This window comes from Equus quagga, chromosome 2 (assembly GCF_021613505.1).
Source record: "Equus quagga isolate Etosha38 chromosome 2, UCLA_HA_Equagga_1.0, whole genome shotgun sequence".
In the NCBI taxonomy this organism is placed as follows: Eukaryota; Metazoa; Chordata; class Mammalia; order Perissodactyla; family Equidae; genus Equus; species Equus quagga.
This window is the reverse complement of record NC_060268.1, coordinates 38082625-38099310: the sequence shown is the minus strand read 5'-3', so window position 1 is coordinate 38099310 and position 16686 is coordinate 38082625. Positions and strand designations below refer to the sequence as shown.

The 16686-nt window shown below is 35.0% G+C and overlaps 1 protein-coding gene across 4 annotated transcripts in view; it reads right to left on the bottom strand.

Annotated features, from left to right (window-relative positions):
* Positions 1-429: 429 nt before the first annotated feature.
* Positions 430-16686, bottom strand: part of KNL1 (kinetochore scaffold 1) — a 55792-nt gene continuing 39535 nt past the window's right edge. For all 4 annotated transcript variants that reach the window (XM_046655129.1, XM_046655133.1, XM_046655132.1 and 1 more), the window contains 13 exons: positions 15675-15790; positions 14041-14131; positions 13329-13445; positions 12176-12263; positions 8941-9018; positions 8732-8771; positions 7838-7939; positions 7289-7389; positions 4961-5029; positions 4303-4412; positions 3982-4100; positions 3151-3273; positions 430-2076 (listed from right to left, as the gene is read on the bottom strand). In XM_046655129.1, the coding sequence (XP_046511085.1) occupies positions 1962-2076; positions 3151-3273; positions 3982-4100; positions 4303-4412; positions 4961-5029; positions 7289-7389; positions 7838-7939; positions 8732-8771; positions 8941-9018; positions 12176-12263; positions 13329-13445; positions 14041-14131; positions 15675-15790 (1269 nt within the window). In that variant the 3' untranslated portion in view covers positions 430-1961. The remainder of the gene's footprint in view (positions 2077-3150; positions 3274-3981; positions 4101-4302; positions 4413-4960; positions 5030-7288; positions 7390-7837; positions 7940-8731; positions 8772-8940; positions 9019-12175; positions 12264-13328; positions 13446-14040; positions 14132-15674; positions 15791-16686) is intronic.

The following is a 16686-nucleotide window of genomic DNA, read 5'->3' as shown; positions in this document are numbered from 1 at the left end:
ATTTCTTTCCTCCTTAAGGCTGAGTGATATTCTATTGTATGTAGGGGGTCCCCATTCCTAGCATTTCTGATTTAGCAGGTTTGGGGTGAGGCTGATGCTGCTAGTCTAGGGACTATACTTTGAGAATCACTCCATTAACTCATAGAAACAATAGTTTCCTGAGGAACTTCAAAGTAGTTTTCTTTCACCGTCCTTCAGAGACACAGGGATAACTGTGGTTTGTACATGGTTCTTACATCCAGGTCCTGACATATTTTAATCTTATCTCAGTTTTCAAATAGGTGGGTGTTTCCAGAGGAAGCTTTCTTTGGTATGTCTTCAAAGGTCTATTGGATACATGGTAAAAACACTCTTCACTTCATAAAGAGACACTGCTTAAAAAAGATTGCATATAATAAACTTATTTTAATAGTGCAAAAAATAATCTGCTTCCAATAAGCGAAAGAAAAACTTCCAAAAATGTTTAATAAAAACAGCCAATACTTTGAACAAATACAAATAACTAGGTAAATAATACAATTATGTACTCCAAACCCAAGAAAGCAGAGACCATCTTTACAAGCCAAATCATTCTTGGAGCTGGTCATTCTAGGTTACCAAAATGCAGAAAACAAAACTTCTACTTTTTAGGCTTACAGAAAAGAAAGAAAACAACTCTAGCAAGAAAAGTAAATTTCACCAGAAACAGCCCATATTGATAACTTTAAAAGTTTTTCAAGGCGTTCATAGAAACAGGGAACATTTACATCTTTATTTTTATGGCAAATGACTTCTGTGTTCATTTTTGAAGTTTAAAAGACCATGTGATCTTTTGACTAATAGCTCGGAAGTAAAAGCCAATCAAGAGGGAAGATAACATTCATGGGACCCAGAGGACTTTAACCTGATCTTAAAATATAAAGCAAAATTTTAAGATGAATTAGTTTAAAAATCCAAATACATTGTAGTTTAGAATTAAACACAAAAGAAACAAAAATTACCATGATTAGGATTTGAATGAAGTTTGGGTAAAAGTTTTTTCATATTTATCTATCTCACAGATAATACTGATCATTCAATATCAATGAATATGTTCATTTTTGTGTATGCAAAAGGTATGGCTTCAGAAACCAATACTCATATTAAGTTCATTACTGCTGCAGGAACTTGACAGAACTGGCATTTTGAATGTGGCATATAATTATTTAAGAAAAGGAGCTTGAGAATTTTGCTGTAAGGCATACTTCAGAAAGACAGAAACTTCCCAGGCAGAAGGGTATCTCTCTATACATCTCTGTGCATTTCTATATATCTCCTTACTACATCACAAATACAAAAACAATATTAATATATTTACATGTATGAGTTGGACTAAAATGAATTAAATTTCCTACAAAATTATACTTATTAAGAAAACACTAATAGACACTATATAATAAAAGGAGGCAAGGCCCTCAAGAATAGATCATTCCAAAGGTTGAGTGCTATTGCTTTCTCTTAATATTTCTTGAATGGAGAAAAAAGAGGATGAGTAGTTTGTAGACAGACCTGTGTCTACTCTAGAAATATCTGCTAGACAGAAGCCAGGCAACCTAAAAATCATAGCTCTACATATGGGGAAATGGCTAATATTTTTGTCAGTGGTGACACCTTCTCTTATATTTAAAAGTTACTCCTTCAGGTTTGTACTAAAGCAGAAAGCACCACTTTGGTTAGGAGAAACTTTCCCTAAGTGTTCTATTACTTAGACTTTTGATAGAAAGATGATCAAGTTGATTAGCAGGTTATTTGAGGCCTTTCATCATTCCTGACTGTAGAGATTTAAAAACTAACCATACAAATTAACTATAACATCATCAGAAGGAATTTTACTAGGCTTCTCTCCATGACATAAAGACAAAGATTAAACAGCAGTGGAGATTCTGACATAACGTCATTATTAAGTATACTGTGCTTGGTTGTTACAGCTGTGGTCCATCGTTCTAGTGGGAGAAATGGCAGTCCTGAAGAAGATCTCGGTAAACTTGCTTGACTACATTCTTTAGGTAGTTGTCCTCCAGTGGCACTTTAGATAGAATGGTAGTGATTTCATTTTGGCTGGAAAGAACAAAATGTTAATTAATTTTTCTGGAAACTTACACTTATCTCCATTTCAGTGGAATTCATGTTTTTGGGTACCTTCTCTGAGTCTCCTAGGAAGCACAAATAGGATTTCCAGAAATAATTAGACTGTCCAGTTTGAACTTAGATTCCAAAGCAAGGCCTAAGAACCAATTCTTATGTAAGTGTGAGGTATCTTGACCTAATTGTTTTCCCTGGCTATAAAAATCTAAACTGTTGGTGTTTCCTGATGGATTTGAGGTGAGCATATTTTAAGCTCTGCCATCTTACAATCTGTCAGCAATGTGTCTAAAGGGTCACAAAATATATACTAGATATGAAATATTTTTAGTTCTGGTTCCACAGACTAATTGAGAAAAGCATTATGACTGCACAGATTTTTAAGTGATTATTCTGTTGTTAAGGCCATAAAAGTTATTCACATATGATCTGGGCTAAGCTTATGCAAGACTTTTTTCCCTTCTTGATTCCTGTTTTATGTAGGAGTGTTCAAAAAGTAGAACAAGTATAGAGCCAGGCCATGTGCTCACTTCGGCAGCACATATACTAAAATAGAGCCAGCCCTGATGGCTTAGCAGTTAAAGTTCGGCGTGTTCTCCTTCAGTGGCCCAGGTCCCGTTCCTGGGCACAGAACAACACCAACTTGTCTGTCAGTAGCCATGCTGTGGTGGCAGCTGACACAGAAGAACCAGAAGAACTTATAAGTATAACCAACTATGTACTGGGGCTTTAGGGGGGAAAAAGAAAGAAAAAAGGAGGGAGATTGGCAACAGATGTTAGCTTAGGGCAAATCTTCCCTTGCAAAAAACCCACAAAAAACAAAAAGTGGAGCAAGTTTAAAAAAAAAGACCAATGGTCTCCAGCAGCCACTGGAGATAGCAAAGTTCACTGACTTTAAAAGAACAAATTCTTCAGAATGAAGTCAGAGAGAAGCGACATTTGGCTCTCAGTATGGTCTATCCATTTGCTGACCACTTTGAGGGATCTTTCAAATTATAATGTAAAGTAAAAAAGTAGTTGGGAGCCCCATCCTGCTGGCCTTTTACTCACCCAATGTTTCCAATGTGATTTTGAATGGAAAAAGTTAACGGGACAGATGGATAATGGGCTGAGAGAGACAAAGTTATCTCAAACTTTGAAAATGCTGCAGAGCTGGAGAATAAAAGCCTCAATCTGTAAAAGACAAGATCCTCAATTAAAAATACAAAACAAAAACAGAATGAAACACAAATACATTTTTTTTTACATTGGCATGTGCAACTTAGGTGTACATTATTTCTTGTCCTTATCAAATGGACAAAAGGTAAAAACATCTAGGACAAAGTAGTATTATGGTTGTTTTTTTCATTGTTAGTCATAAAACTCATTAACAAATTATTTTAACAAGTTTTTGACTAATTACTTATTGTTATGGGTTGAAATGTGTATCCCCTCAAAATTTATCTGTTGAAGTCCTAATCCCCAGTACCTCAGAATGTGACCTTATTTGGAAATACAGTCATTGAAGATTTTAATTAGTTAAGATGAGGTCCTACAGGTGTAGGGTGGGCCCCTAATCCAAAATGACTGGTGTCCTTATGAAAAGGGGACATTTGGACACAGACATGCACACAGGAAGAATGTCACATGAAGATGAACGCAGATATTGGGGTTATGTATTTATAAGCCAAGGAACATCAAAGATTGCTAGTAAATTACTGCAAGTTAGGAGAAAGGCATGAAACAGATTCTCTTTCACAGCCCTCAGAAGGAACCAATCCTGCTGACACCTTGATCTCAGATTTCTAGCCTCCAGACCTGTGAGACAATAAATTTCTGTTGTTTAAGCCGCCCAGTTTGTAGTACTTTGTTATGGCAGCCCTAGGGAACTAATACACTTACTCAGTATTATTTACATCTATGTTCATTAAGTTATAATTTGGTCCCCATCTCTTTAAAAACTCAATCTCTTCTCCAAGGAGTCTGCAGTGGCTCACTACCAGTGAGATTTCTTGAAGCATCTGGGAAAACGAGGAAAAAAAAAAAAAGATGAAATTATGAAAACATTTCAGTGTTTATGGGTTTTTTAGAAAGAATGCCCCAAAGTTAAATAATTCAATATATTTATGATTTCAGGATCCACTATTACATATGTAAAATTTCAAGTCTGCTTTTTGGAACAGATAACATAAATTTCCTTTAAATACTTCAATCAGAATTTACCTTGGGTACCTGATGCTGTGTTGTACATTTCTTTTTCCAGGATTCTTGTTCCTCAATGTACTGGAAAATAAGCTTATGAACTAAAAGGGAGGAAGGAGGAGCTTTGTCCTCTGAGGAGGAAAAAAAGGAAATCAAAAGCAGTGTATTACTTATTCATATAGTATATATACAAAAGCTATAAATATTATATAAACTAGAAATACCTTCAAATTACTAGTATCTAAATACCTTCTCTGTTTTATTTTCAAACACCATAAATCAACATATATGGTGAATATAAGACATTCTTATAAAAACTCAGCCTTTATCACATACAAAATAGAACTTGGTTAAGAGCATGGGATTAAATGTTAACATAAACCTGAGTTTAAATCTTAGCTCTCCTTAATAGCAGAGTGATCCTAAGCACAACACTTCTTTTGAGCTGTAGTTCCCTAATTTGTAAAACATAGAATAATACCTACTTCACAGTGTAGAGGTAACACACATGTCTGATACAGAATAAGTACTCATAATGGTAATTTTTATATTATGGAAATAGCTATTATTAATCATTGCTCAAGATCTAGTAATAATTAAAAAGAAAAAAACATTTCTTTTAAAACCCACCTAATATTTGGAACATTACCTAGCAGTTTTTTAAATGTGTTGAACTTACCATCTAATAAAAATTGAAAATTCAGGTCAACAATCTTCCTATGAGCATTGCCCAGGAAAGAGAGACCAACTAGGAACAAACAAAATAAGGACAGTATTTCTTTTTATTATGTGATTTTAAGCCACATAAAATTCAGTACTTTAGAATCCTATTCTTTCTGGGTAGCAGGGTTTTTTCATAGGCATTTGAAGGTTTATCCTTGAATCATATTATTCTCTGTCCATGGCAAAGGCTCCCCTGAGACGGCTGGACTACACTGATTGGCAGCCCTTTGAAGGAAATTGAAGGTGTAGTATATTTGCAGTAAATTTATCAAGCCTCCACCTTTGACCCCTAGCTTCTGTGCAAAGATATTATTTTCATGAACCATATAAGGAAAATGGCTATGACCTCTTACACCTGCTGTCTTTGCACAAATACAATAAAAATAATTTGTGCTTTTAGTATTATAGTAATGAGTTTTAGGTAGCCAGGATAGTTGCTTGTTCCTCCACACTCTAGAGTTATCTCCTGTCTCTCAAATTCTAATTTTTTTCACCTTGTTGAATATTTTCTATATGATAGGCATTGTGGATACAATAGTGAGACAAACAGACATGATCAACCTATGCTCTCAAGAAGCTTACAGCTCAGGAGGACTCACAGATAATTGCACTAATAAACACACCAAGAACTACAAACTCTGATAAGTGCTATTCAGGAAAACTGCAGGAAGCAATGAGAGCAAATAACAGGAGGGCAAGCAACAGAGGAAGTAGGTAAAAGGAGAGTCATGGAAAACTTTCCTGAGAAAGTGATAGCTGAGCTGAGCTCTTAAGGATTATTAGTAGAAATTTATTTAGTGAAGAGGGGGTGCTATGGTCTGAATGTTTGTGTCCCCCTCAAATTCATATGTTGAAATCCTAATGCCCAATGTCTTGGTTTTAGGAAGTGGGATCTTTGGAAGGTGCTAAGGTCATGAGGGTGGAGCCATTTTAAGTGGGATTAGTGCTCTTATGAAAGAGACCCTGGAGAGCTAGCTCAGCCTTCCATCATGTGAAGATACAATGAGAAGTCTGCAACCTGGAAGAGGGCCTCACCTGACCATGTCGGCATCCTAATCTCAGATTTCCAGCCTGTGGAACTGTGAGAAATAAATTTCTGTTGTTTATAAGCTATCCAACTTATGGTAATTTTGTTATAGCAGCTTACACGGACTAAGACAGGGGAAAGAGCTTCCAGGCATAAGAAACATCAGTATGAAGGTTCCTGAGGTAGGATGGAATATGACTGAGCATGAAAGGCTATGACCTTTTAAGGAAATGAAAGAAATTCATTGTGGCCAACGTGCAGAGAACAGTATAAGATGAGGCAGGAAAAATTCAATTCATGCAGGACTTTACAGGCTATATTAAATCTTTTGATAATTAGTCTAAGAGTAGTAGGTACATGATCAGATTTTCAACAACGACTGTAGTTTCAGGAAGGAGAATGAATTGGAGAGGAAAAGGAGAAGATCCAGAAAGACCAGCTGGAATGTTACTGTAGTCATCTAGGTTAGAGACGACTACTGACAGAAGAGATGAAGAAAAATGGTTGAATATTAGGAAATTAAAATCTATGTCTTATTGATGATTTAGATATGCCTAGTGATGGAGAAAGAGGTATAGAATGATTCCTAAGTTTTAATTTTGGACCCAATGGAAGTTGATGGTATTCTTTGAGAAAAGGAACTTTTAAGGAGAATCAGGTTTGGGGGCTGGAAGATTGTGAAGATTCTCAGTTCCAATTTGGCCATGTTTAATCATGGTTGGCCATGCTGAAGCTAAGTGTTTCAAGAGAAAAGACCTAAACATACTGACAGGAAACTCCAACAAAACAGCTAGGACTCTGTCTAGTCACCATATGGTGATGTCTACCTACTGTGATAAGCCCACCAATAAACAGAGAACTTCCAATTAACCTTTTAGGTTAATTTAAGTAAAAAAACCAGTCAAGAGTCACCAGCCATTAGAGTAAATCCTCTATCACAAAAGACAGATGGAAAAAAGGAACTCAGAGTAAATAATGTGAAGAGCATGTTGATCCATTGTTTGGATAGGCAAAATTTCTACAGTCTAATGTAATTCAACAAAGGGCAACATTCACTAGCCGAATTTTCATTTTACTTTTTATCTAACAAAATAAAATACTATAATCACTAATTAAAGTGATTGCCTCTTCTAAGAATTTCAGCAGTACTTTCATTATGTCAATAGTTATTATTGCATTAAAACAAAGATTTGAATCTTTAGTGAGTTTAAGCCATACATTTTTCTACAGAAGAATTATCTTACTTTTGCTACTCACCTACTGGCTCTCCAAATGTGATGGTGAGTTCTATTGTGTCATAAAGAAAGGTGAATACAGCTTGATCATCACTCCACTCAATGACATCCCACTCAGACAAGCTGGAAAGAGATAAACAAGACAACCATTTTTGGGGGATAAAAGAAGAGAGTTAACTTCTGATACCACCCAAACAGTATCAGCAGCAGCTGCTGGAGTTTTTCTACTGGCTTGGGAGACAATCAATATTTTAATTCAAATATTGTGAATGTACAAATTTATGCTTTTGAAAGAAATAAGAATTGATTCAATCTTGAGTTGTATATCAGAGAAAAACCAAGTCTAGGCAATATAAAGTGTCAAATATTTTAAAATTATAATTCCACAGCACTCCCACCTTGTATATTTTCAGCTTAGTGTTGAGTACCTTGACTCTTGTTGAGGCTGCATTGTACTGTAGGTTAGAATCAGTGATACACATTACAAACACATGCCAACTGCTCTAGTTGGTTTAGATAACCATGAAGGCACACGATAAAACACAAACTAATGACATCTGCTTTTCCTTACCTCAACTGATCCAGTAGCTCTTCAGTTCTATTTGTTTGTTTTTGCACAAAGTCTATTTGAGCTAGGGTCTGCTCTTTCTGTACCTCCAGTTCTAAGAGATTTCTGCAAACCAAATCAGGTATTCAGAGAAAGGTAAGGCCATCACTAAGAGAATTTGAACTCCATTAAAATAAAAGGTTTATGACAAGAAGCCACATGCTAGAAGGCTCCCCAGTGAGATGAATGGCATCCAAATTTTTGCACTCTTAGTTTTTTGTTTGTTTGTTTGTTTAAAGATTGGCACCTCAGTTAACAATTGTTGCTAATCTTTTTTTTTTCCCCTTGCTTTTTCTCCCCAAAGCCCCTCAGTTGTATATTTATGTGTATACATAGTTGTATATTTTAGTTGTGGGTGCTTCTAGTTGTGGCATGTGGGACGCCACCTCAATGTGGCCTGGTGAGTGGTACCATGTCCGCACCCAGGATCCAAACCAGCAAAACCCTGGGTCACCAAAGCAGAGCGCGTGAACTTAACCACTAGGCCAAGGGGCCGGCTCCTCTTTTAGTCTTATACTTAAATAAAATCCATAAGTAGAAGAAATATATACTTCATTTTATATGTACTTATGTATAATATAAAAAACAGTTTAATGCTAGGTTTATTTTCTTTAAAAGGATCCTGATATCATTCAAGCTTGAGAAATACTGCTTTGTATTAATGCCCTGTAAACAATAAATGCTTAGAAAATATTTTTGACTAAGATGGTCTCCAGGGTCGAGTTCAAAGTGGAGCAGAAGCCCTGAGTCAGCTTTAGCCAATACTCATGTCCCCAACTATATCAGTTTCTGAAGGTAAGAAGTCATTTAGCCTTGTGAAGTTTAGCATGTTTTCTAACACTCAAATTGAAGGCTGACCTTTGAAGCACTTCTTCTTCAGTTTTCAGCTGTTCCAGTTCTTTGAAAGGAAAAACAAAAACAAATCTATCAAAATGAACACATTAAAATGTTGCAACAAAAATCATGTATTATATAGAAAATTCTATCTCATTTAATCTCACCTAAATAAACAAACTAGCGACAAAAGTGTTTTTTTTTTCATTTATCTACTTAATTAATTCAGTTACCTTTCTCTGCAGCTCTCATTTCAGAAACCCATTCTTCCACAGGATTGTCTTTCTCTTCATCTTCCAAATTCTTAGTTTCTAAAGTAGACAACGAGCATTAGAATAACTCAGTCAAAAATAAACAACCAGAGATAAAAAGAATAGATGGTCACAAACACTCATTTTTCCCCACTTTTCCTTGCCAATATAGTGAGGAGCTATAGTTATAATTTCATACAATGACTTGATTCTAGTGGCAGACAAGTGAACTTTGAGCCATATGGCAATGATCTCCAATAACAGCTTCTCAGGGGTCACTTTGAGATGGAAATTGTTTATGTGTAATTTGCATATATCAAAGTTATTGTCAGGCAACATGGACTAAGCAGGAGCAGATACTCATATATAAACACATGCACACACATTTTAAAATTTTGTTTTTGAAGGCTTGGGAATCATCCTTAAAATCCCCCCTCTCTCCCCACATCCAAACCAAGCTTATTTTTACCTCAAAAATATTTTTTGAATCTACTTTTTTTCTTTACCACCAGCTTCCCTAAATATAAGGTACTGTCTTTTCTAAACCATACTAGTCCAATAACTACTTAACTTCTTACAGTTACTCTTGATCTATTCAAACCCAATCTCTACACTGCAGCCAGGGCTTGACATCCTTCAAATGGCTCTCACTATTCTTAGAAAAAGTCAAAACTCCTCAAGAGGCTGTCCTTGGCCTAGTCCCTAGTAACATCTCCAGCTTTATCTCAGACCATGTTCCCTTTTGCTCTGTTCTAGCCACATTAGCCTATTTCAGACCCTTATAATTGGTATATTCTTTCCCATAGAAGGCCTTATGCGTGTATTATTCATTTTGAATAGTCTGCTCTCCCTTCCCTTCTCACTTTAACTCCTACTCATTCTTTAGATCTTGGCTTAAATGTCACTTCCTCAGAGTGAAGCCTCTCCTGACCTGACTAGGTCAGATTTCTGTTTCAGGACCTTATAGCACCATGTAACCTCTCTTCCACAGCACTTACCTTAAAATTATTTATTTAATTCTTATATTCTCTTCTAGGCTAGAAGCTCCATAAGGGCATAAAGTTTTTGTTTTTAATCACCATAATTTTCTTAGCACTGAGCACTGTACATGGCATATAGTATGTACTCAGTATATTTGCTCAAGGAATAATGATGGACAAGAAAGAAATAGGGAGCTATTCAGTGGTACTAGAGAGGGAAGTGTGGTTGCTGGTATTTTTAAAGACGAGAGAGAGGTGAATATATCCAGTAGAGGAGGCAGAGAGGTTGAATACCCAAGAGATAAGGGAAAATCAGTGATATACAGTTCCTGAGAAGGGGATTCAAAGTTTACATGGAAAGATTGGTCTTAGGGAAAAGAAAAGAACGATGCAAGGATAGATATAGACATATTAAAAAGTTTAGTTTGTTTGGTAGCAGAGAGTTTAGAAGTTCTGGCCTAACGGCTTCTCTTTTTTTTCCCGTTAAGTAGAAAGTAAGGTAATAAATAAAGGAGTGGGGCAGTCTACAACAATGGAACTCATATACTTATCAATTCATGGAACTCATAAACTCATTATCAATTCAATGCAGAAAACATGTACTAGGCACTTATTCTGTGCAAAGCACAGTGCTAGGAACTTCGAAGGATATGGAGAAAAATAAAAACTTACCTTTGCCCCCACGGAGCTTACAACTTAGTTAGGAAAATAAACTATACAAAAGTAACTACAATTACAAGTAGATGTGATAGGTACTATAAAAAGTAATAACAAAATAGCCATAGAAGCTCAAGGGAGACAGAGACCACTTCCTTTGGCAGAAACCAGAAAGAGAATGCATTAGCAAAGACCAAGTGGCAGGACTGCACAGAAATGACAAGACTTGGTGGGAATTTAGGATGTGTACGAGAATAATAGTAAATCATGTAAGAAAGGAAGATCTGAAAAGGATTGTAAAGAATGTTAAATGTCAAGCTCAGGAATTTGGACTTTATTTGGTAATAAATGGAAAGACAGAAAGTTTTTCAGGGTAGTAACATAATGAAAACTGTCCTTCATAATTATTAATCTGGCAGCAATGTATAGGCTGGACTGGAAGGAGATAGAATGAAGTTAAGAGTATAGAAAGATTAGTTAGAAGACTTGAAATAGCACATTTCAGAATTAATAATAGCCTTAATGGGAATGGGAAAGAATACAAAAGATGTTGAAGAAGCAGATATGACAGGACTTGATAAGAGAGACTCTAAGACTGCAAGTTTTGAGCTGTTTACAATGTGTAAGAATGGTGATGCCATCAATAGAGATGAGAAACATTATAGGGAGAACAAATTTTCAGATTTTATTTTGGAAATGGGAGATGACAATAAATTCTATTGTATTCACACAGAGTTTAAGATGTTCAAGGACATTTAAGCAGAGAGGTGCCATAGGAAGCTAGAAATGTTAACTCTGGAATTCAAGAGAAAGAGGCTAATGATGCCCTCACCCTAAATAATTACAAGCTACTTAACGGCAAAATCTGTGTTTTATATATCTTTTTTCTGATGCTAAGCACAGTATCTGGCATGCAGTAGGTGCTCAACATATGCTTGATGAATTTAACTGAATTTGGGATCATTCATATAAAGAGAATTGTTAAAGCAGATGAAAACATTAGGGGAGAGAATATAGAAATGAGTAGATGATAAAATCTAAATGCTTACACAAGAGGTTAGTTAGAGAGAGGCCAACAGAGGAGCTAGAAGGAATAGCCTGGCAAAAAGAATAGGGTCAGGGTAGTGCAATATCATGGAGCTTTAGGGAGATGAAAGTTTCAGGAAGAAAATAATCACCAGCGGTGTCAAATTCTGAAAGAGGTCAAGATGGCTAAGGACTGAGAGCTACCAAATTTGATTAGGTGGAATTTTGTGATCTTTGAGACAGCAGTTTCTGGACAACAGTACTAACAAGTTAGGATTACAAGAGGTCAAACTGAAAGGATAGAAAATTTTCAAAAGGAGATAAGTTCATCTAATTTAAAAAAATAACAAGATTATGGTCTAGAGACTTATCTTGGGCATCTCTTGTTGATTGTGTTATGGATGGCCACAGTAAAGGAGCTTTAATTTTCTCTAATTTAATGTCTCAAGCTACTAACACAAGGCTTCAGCAAAGTGATACCAGAAATCTGTGCTGTAGGGAAACATTTAGATAAAATTAAATTTTCTTTTGGAAAAGTATTCAAAATACTTTACCTATTTCCACCGCAGTGAGACAGTTATCAATCTTCTTAAGTATGTTGTCCATCTCATCTATCCTCATGTGAAGTTTCTCCCTCTCATTCTAAACACACAATATTATAGACTGTCAAGTTAAACCTCCAAACAAAACATTCTAACATAAATGGTTCAAATTGCTGACATAACTGCTATGTCTAAATCATGAACAGGCAAATCTCAAAATGAAGGTTAAAACTTCAAGTCTGGACTTAAAAATTTTTAAAAAGTAAAAATAACAGGTTAATATACAGTTACGCGTTGCTTATTGACGAGGATATATTCTGAGAAATGCATCATTACACGATTTCATCATTGTGCAAACGCCAGAGTGTACTTACACAAACCTAGACAGTGTAGCCTACTACACACTTAGGCTACATGGTACTAATCTTATGGGACCACCATTGTAAATGTGGTCGGTCATTGTCCGAAACATCATTGTGTGGCTAATGACTGTAAAATCATTTTTTGTACTTTCCTTTATTCAGCATTTTCATGTAATATAAGTCGTTAATATACATTACTTTAAAAAAGAGTTCTTAAAAAAATGTTCCATGGTCAAATAAATACGGGAAACACTGGTCAAACAGAATTATAGCATTTTTTTCTTTTTAGGCTTAAAAAAAATGATTTCTGACTTTAGACTTTAATATGCTAGCTATTATTCTCCAAAGGGGGGATATTGCATGTAACATTTCTCAGACTGATTTGCCAATGGAAAGTTTTTTTATGCAGAGCCTTTCTTAAGGATGATCATTTTGGGAAATGCTACTTTAAACAAATACACACACACACACACACAGCTGAGTATGGACTATGAAGAAGATAATACTACATTATAGTCTTTAGCAATGGAAGATCAGAATCCTATATTGTTCTATTTCTATATGTATAATGGACAAGAAATTTGAGATAAGGCACAGGCCCGTATTAGTAAATATATTCTAGAATTACTCAAGATGCCAGGATTTGCCACTTTTGACAAATTGAACCCCACTTCTTATGAACAATTCTAAGTTTTTGCCCAAGTCTCATTCACTTGTCTCCTAAGGAACATTCTTCATATTCCACAACCACTATAAAGTAATTTTAATAGCTCTTTCTTTCTATGCTAACTGTCTCAAATTACCTGAGCTGACTGCACCAGCTTGCTGTACAGAGCCACTTTTCCTTGGTGAGTGAAGACTTTAGTCATCTTGGTAAAATGTGATTTCATTTTGTTTAGGTAAATTCCAAAGGCCTTCAGCTGCAAGGGAAAATCAAAAGCTACACTGCACTAAAACAAATGAGTTAGAAAAGGCAAATGGTCTGGGAAGCCTGGGTCAGCTGCTACGTGCTAAGCTTTGCCCATACTAGACTCTGATTCCTAAGGTAGGGCACTTTTCACTTGGAAATTTAATTCCATTTAATAGTTTCAGAACAGAGCCAAAGATTTCAATTTTGGTTCCTGCTTTTAATTCACTTATTCTTATTACAAATTAGGAAATGCCAAGATTTTAGTTAATAAAACTCTTTTAACACAGTAGAGCACATATAAAATGCTTATTATTTAATCAATTAAAGTAATTCTTTTCCTCATCTAAGTCTAAGAGAAAGGCAAAAAAGAAGGCGGGACCTCTAAATAAACTTCAAATATAGTTCATATTTAAAATTGATCATTTCAGGTTTGAAAAGATTATATATTAACAATTACTCATGTATAATTAAAACTTGACAACATACTATACCTGAGAAGTAAGTTAAAGAACTCATCACTAAGTAAGTAACAGTTGCTTATTTCACAATAAAACATTGTTCAAAATATCTATACTGATTCCCATTCAGAAATGAGACCAAAGTACCTCCTCATCAGAGCAGTGTCTCATTTTTTCCCACAGATTCTTATTTACACAAGTCAAAAGTTTATCTTGGTTTGATGCAGAAAGCTTTAATCTAAAATATAGAAAAGTTAATTAGCACAGAGTTCAGAAGTTAGCTTGAATGAATCAATTCAGATCTACAGGCACACTTAATTTAATTCTTCCTAGTTCTTTTCTACATAAAAAGAGCAGAATTCATTCAAGAACAGTGGCCAGCCTGATTATTTTAATACTAGTAGAACATGTGAAAAATGTTATGAACCAAAAACACTTCCCTCACAAATAGAATTCTCGTCTCAATGTATCAACTTGTTCCAACATGAAAACATATTGCTTAAGAATCCTTAAGGCCTGTCAGCGTATAACTGTTGTGAAGTTGTAGTTATTATTTTAAGTAACAGTTCCCAATTCAGTTCAAAGTCTTCTCTCACCTTTACAGAACAGCATTTATAAAAGCAGCAAAGTTATCTATTAGTCTTTTGTTGATAAGAAATAAACGTCTATTAGAGTTAGAAGATACAGGAACACAGGTACAAACTCAAACAATAGAGCACATCTAAACAGACTGTTCATTGTATGCAAGATCCTATTTCATTCAAAATAAAACATTCTCAGACAAATCCTGAGACAGCCAACTCTTTTAAACAAGATGAAGACAAGAAACTTGTCTGTCTTGTTCAGTGATGAACCCCAGTACTTAGTACAGTGCCTGGCATATAGAAGGTGCTCAATATATATTTGTTAATCTGCAGTACTATAATTTAATGGCATCTTAATTTTCTTTCTTTTTTTCTTTTCCTGCTTTTTTCTCCCCAAATCCCACCAGTACATAGTTGTATATTTTAGTTGTGGGTCCTTCTAGTTGTGGCATGCATCTTAATTTTCTAATTTTAAAACTACAAAGTTATTAAAAGATTATTTTATTTCCTTTCTTTTTGTTAGACTGGTTCAAACTTAGTTGGATAGTTCTGGATAAGTACAATATAAACATTATTTTGGATTGCAGGTCCTGATTTACCTGGGAGAATCTAGATATATCTTATTTGTAAATTAGTCTATAGCACCTACACATGCGAAAGCACTGAGCTACAGTCTGAGTAAAACCACGTTCTTTAATATATGCAAATCAAGGGTAAACGCGATAAAATATAAACCCAAAGGCAATCTTGATTTTAGGCACTCTATATAAATCTCTAAAGGGAAAAAAAAATCTTCTTTTGAAGATGTTCTTTTGCAATCAATTTATGATATCATAATCTAATAATTATTGTTTTTTGAGGACACACTTTTTGGTAAGAAAGGCAAGAAGACCTTTTATATACAGTACACTATTTCTACTGCTCATTTCTCCCTGCTGAATAGGTATTATTATCCCCAATTTATGGATGTGGAAATGAAGGTTAAATGACTTACATAAGGTTACATAGCTAGTCTTGTAGCCAGGATTGAGCTTCAATCTGTCTGACTACAAAGTCAAAAGTTTCCCACATACCATATCACATCATCAATTAATGCTATAAACTTTTTCCTATGCCAGTGTTATTCTAATCAAAACCTTACCAGACTGATTATTCACTCATCCAACAAAACACACACAAAAATGAAAACTTTCATACTCTTCAATCTTTTGGCGAAGAACCTCACAATCTTCTCTATAAATCTGTATCTTGGGTCGGTAAACATACTGACTTAACATCAGATCTTCTGGAGTAGGTGGTGTGTTTATAGTATACTGCAAAAAAAAAAAAGTCAGTGTCTCAAAACTGGTATTTTGAGGACAAAATCATGTTCAAGAACTGTTTCAAGTTTCAGAGTGCCTATTTTAAAAAGTTCTGCAAATAAATATTTGAATACTCTATTAAATTCATACACCCAGTAAGCTACAAGTTGGAATTTGAATTCAAGTCTTTGACATCAAAGTCTATTTCCCAAAGATGTTTAGGGGAACTGTACATGTTCCACTCACATGAGACTGAAAGTGATTTGAAAATGGCTACGCATTATCTGTCAATTATACTTCCAAAAGCTGGAAAAAAAAAAAGAAAATGGCTATGCATTATTTTAAGAAAATCAATTCATAAAAATTCAAACTTACCAGGAGCCCCTTCATTAAAAGAAAAAAGATGCCAGTTTCCCAGTTTATCCTTTTCTCTTTCCATTCTCTAGTCCTGATCCTTACCTTTATGCCAGGTCGAACTCAAAATGTTCTGGCATATGTAAAATAAGTCAGTGAAAATTTGTAAAATAAGGCAGTGAAAATTTGGTTATTTTAAAAATGGCTTACAGCTCTAATCCAATGACTTTCTCATGTCCTTGATGCAGTATTGGAAAAATCAAGTCAGCTCCTTGCGTCATATTACATATAAAAACCAAACCAAACAAAACCCCCAAACCGTCCATTATTCATAGGCAGTGTGGCACAGAATAAGTCATTTTACAACTCTAAGCCTTGGTCTCCTTGTCTATAAAATGGGCATAGTATTGACCAGCCTCTTCAGATTGTAGCAAAAGTTTTTTTTAAAGGTATTGAAGCCCAGGGCCTGCTAAAGTAACCTAACAAATGTTAGTGTCCTCTCACACTCCTCTTTTAGTTGATAAATTAAAAGTAACTGAATGAGGTTTTAATCT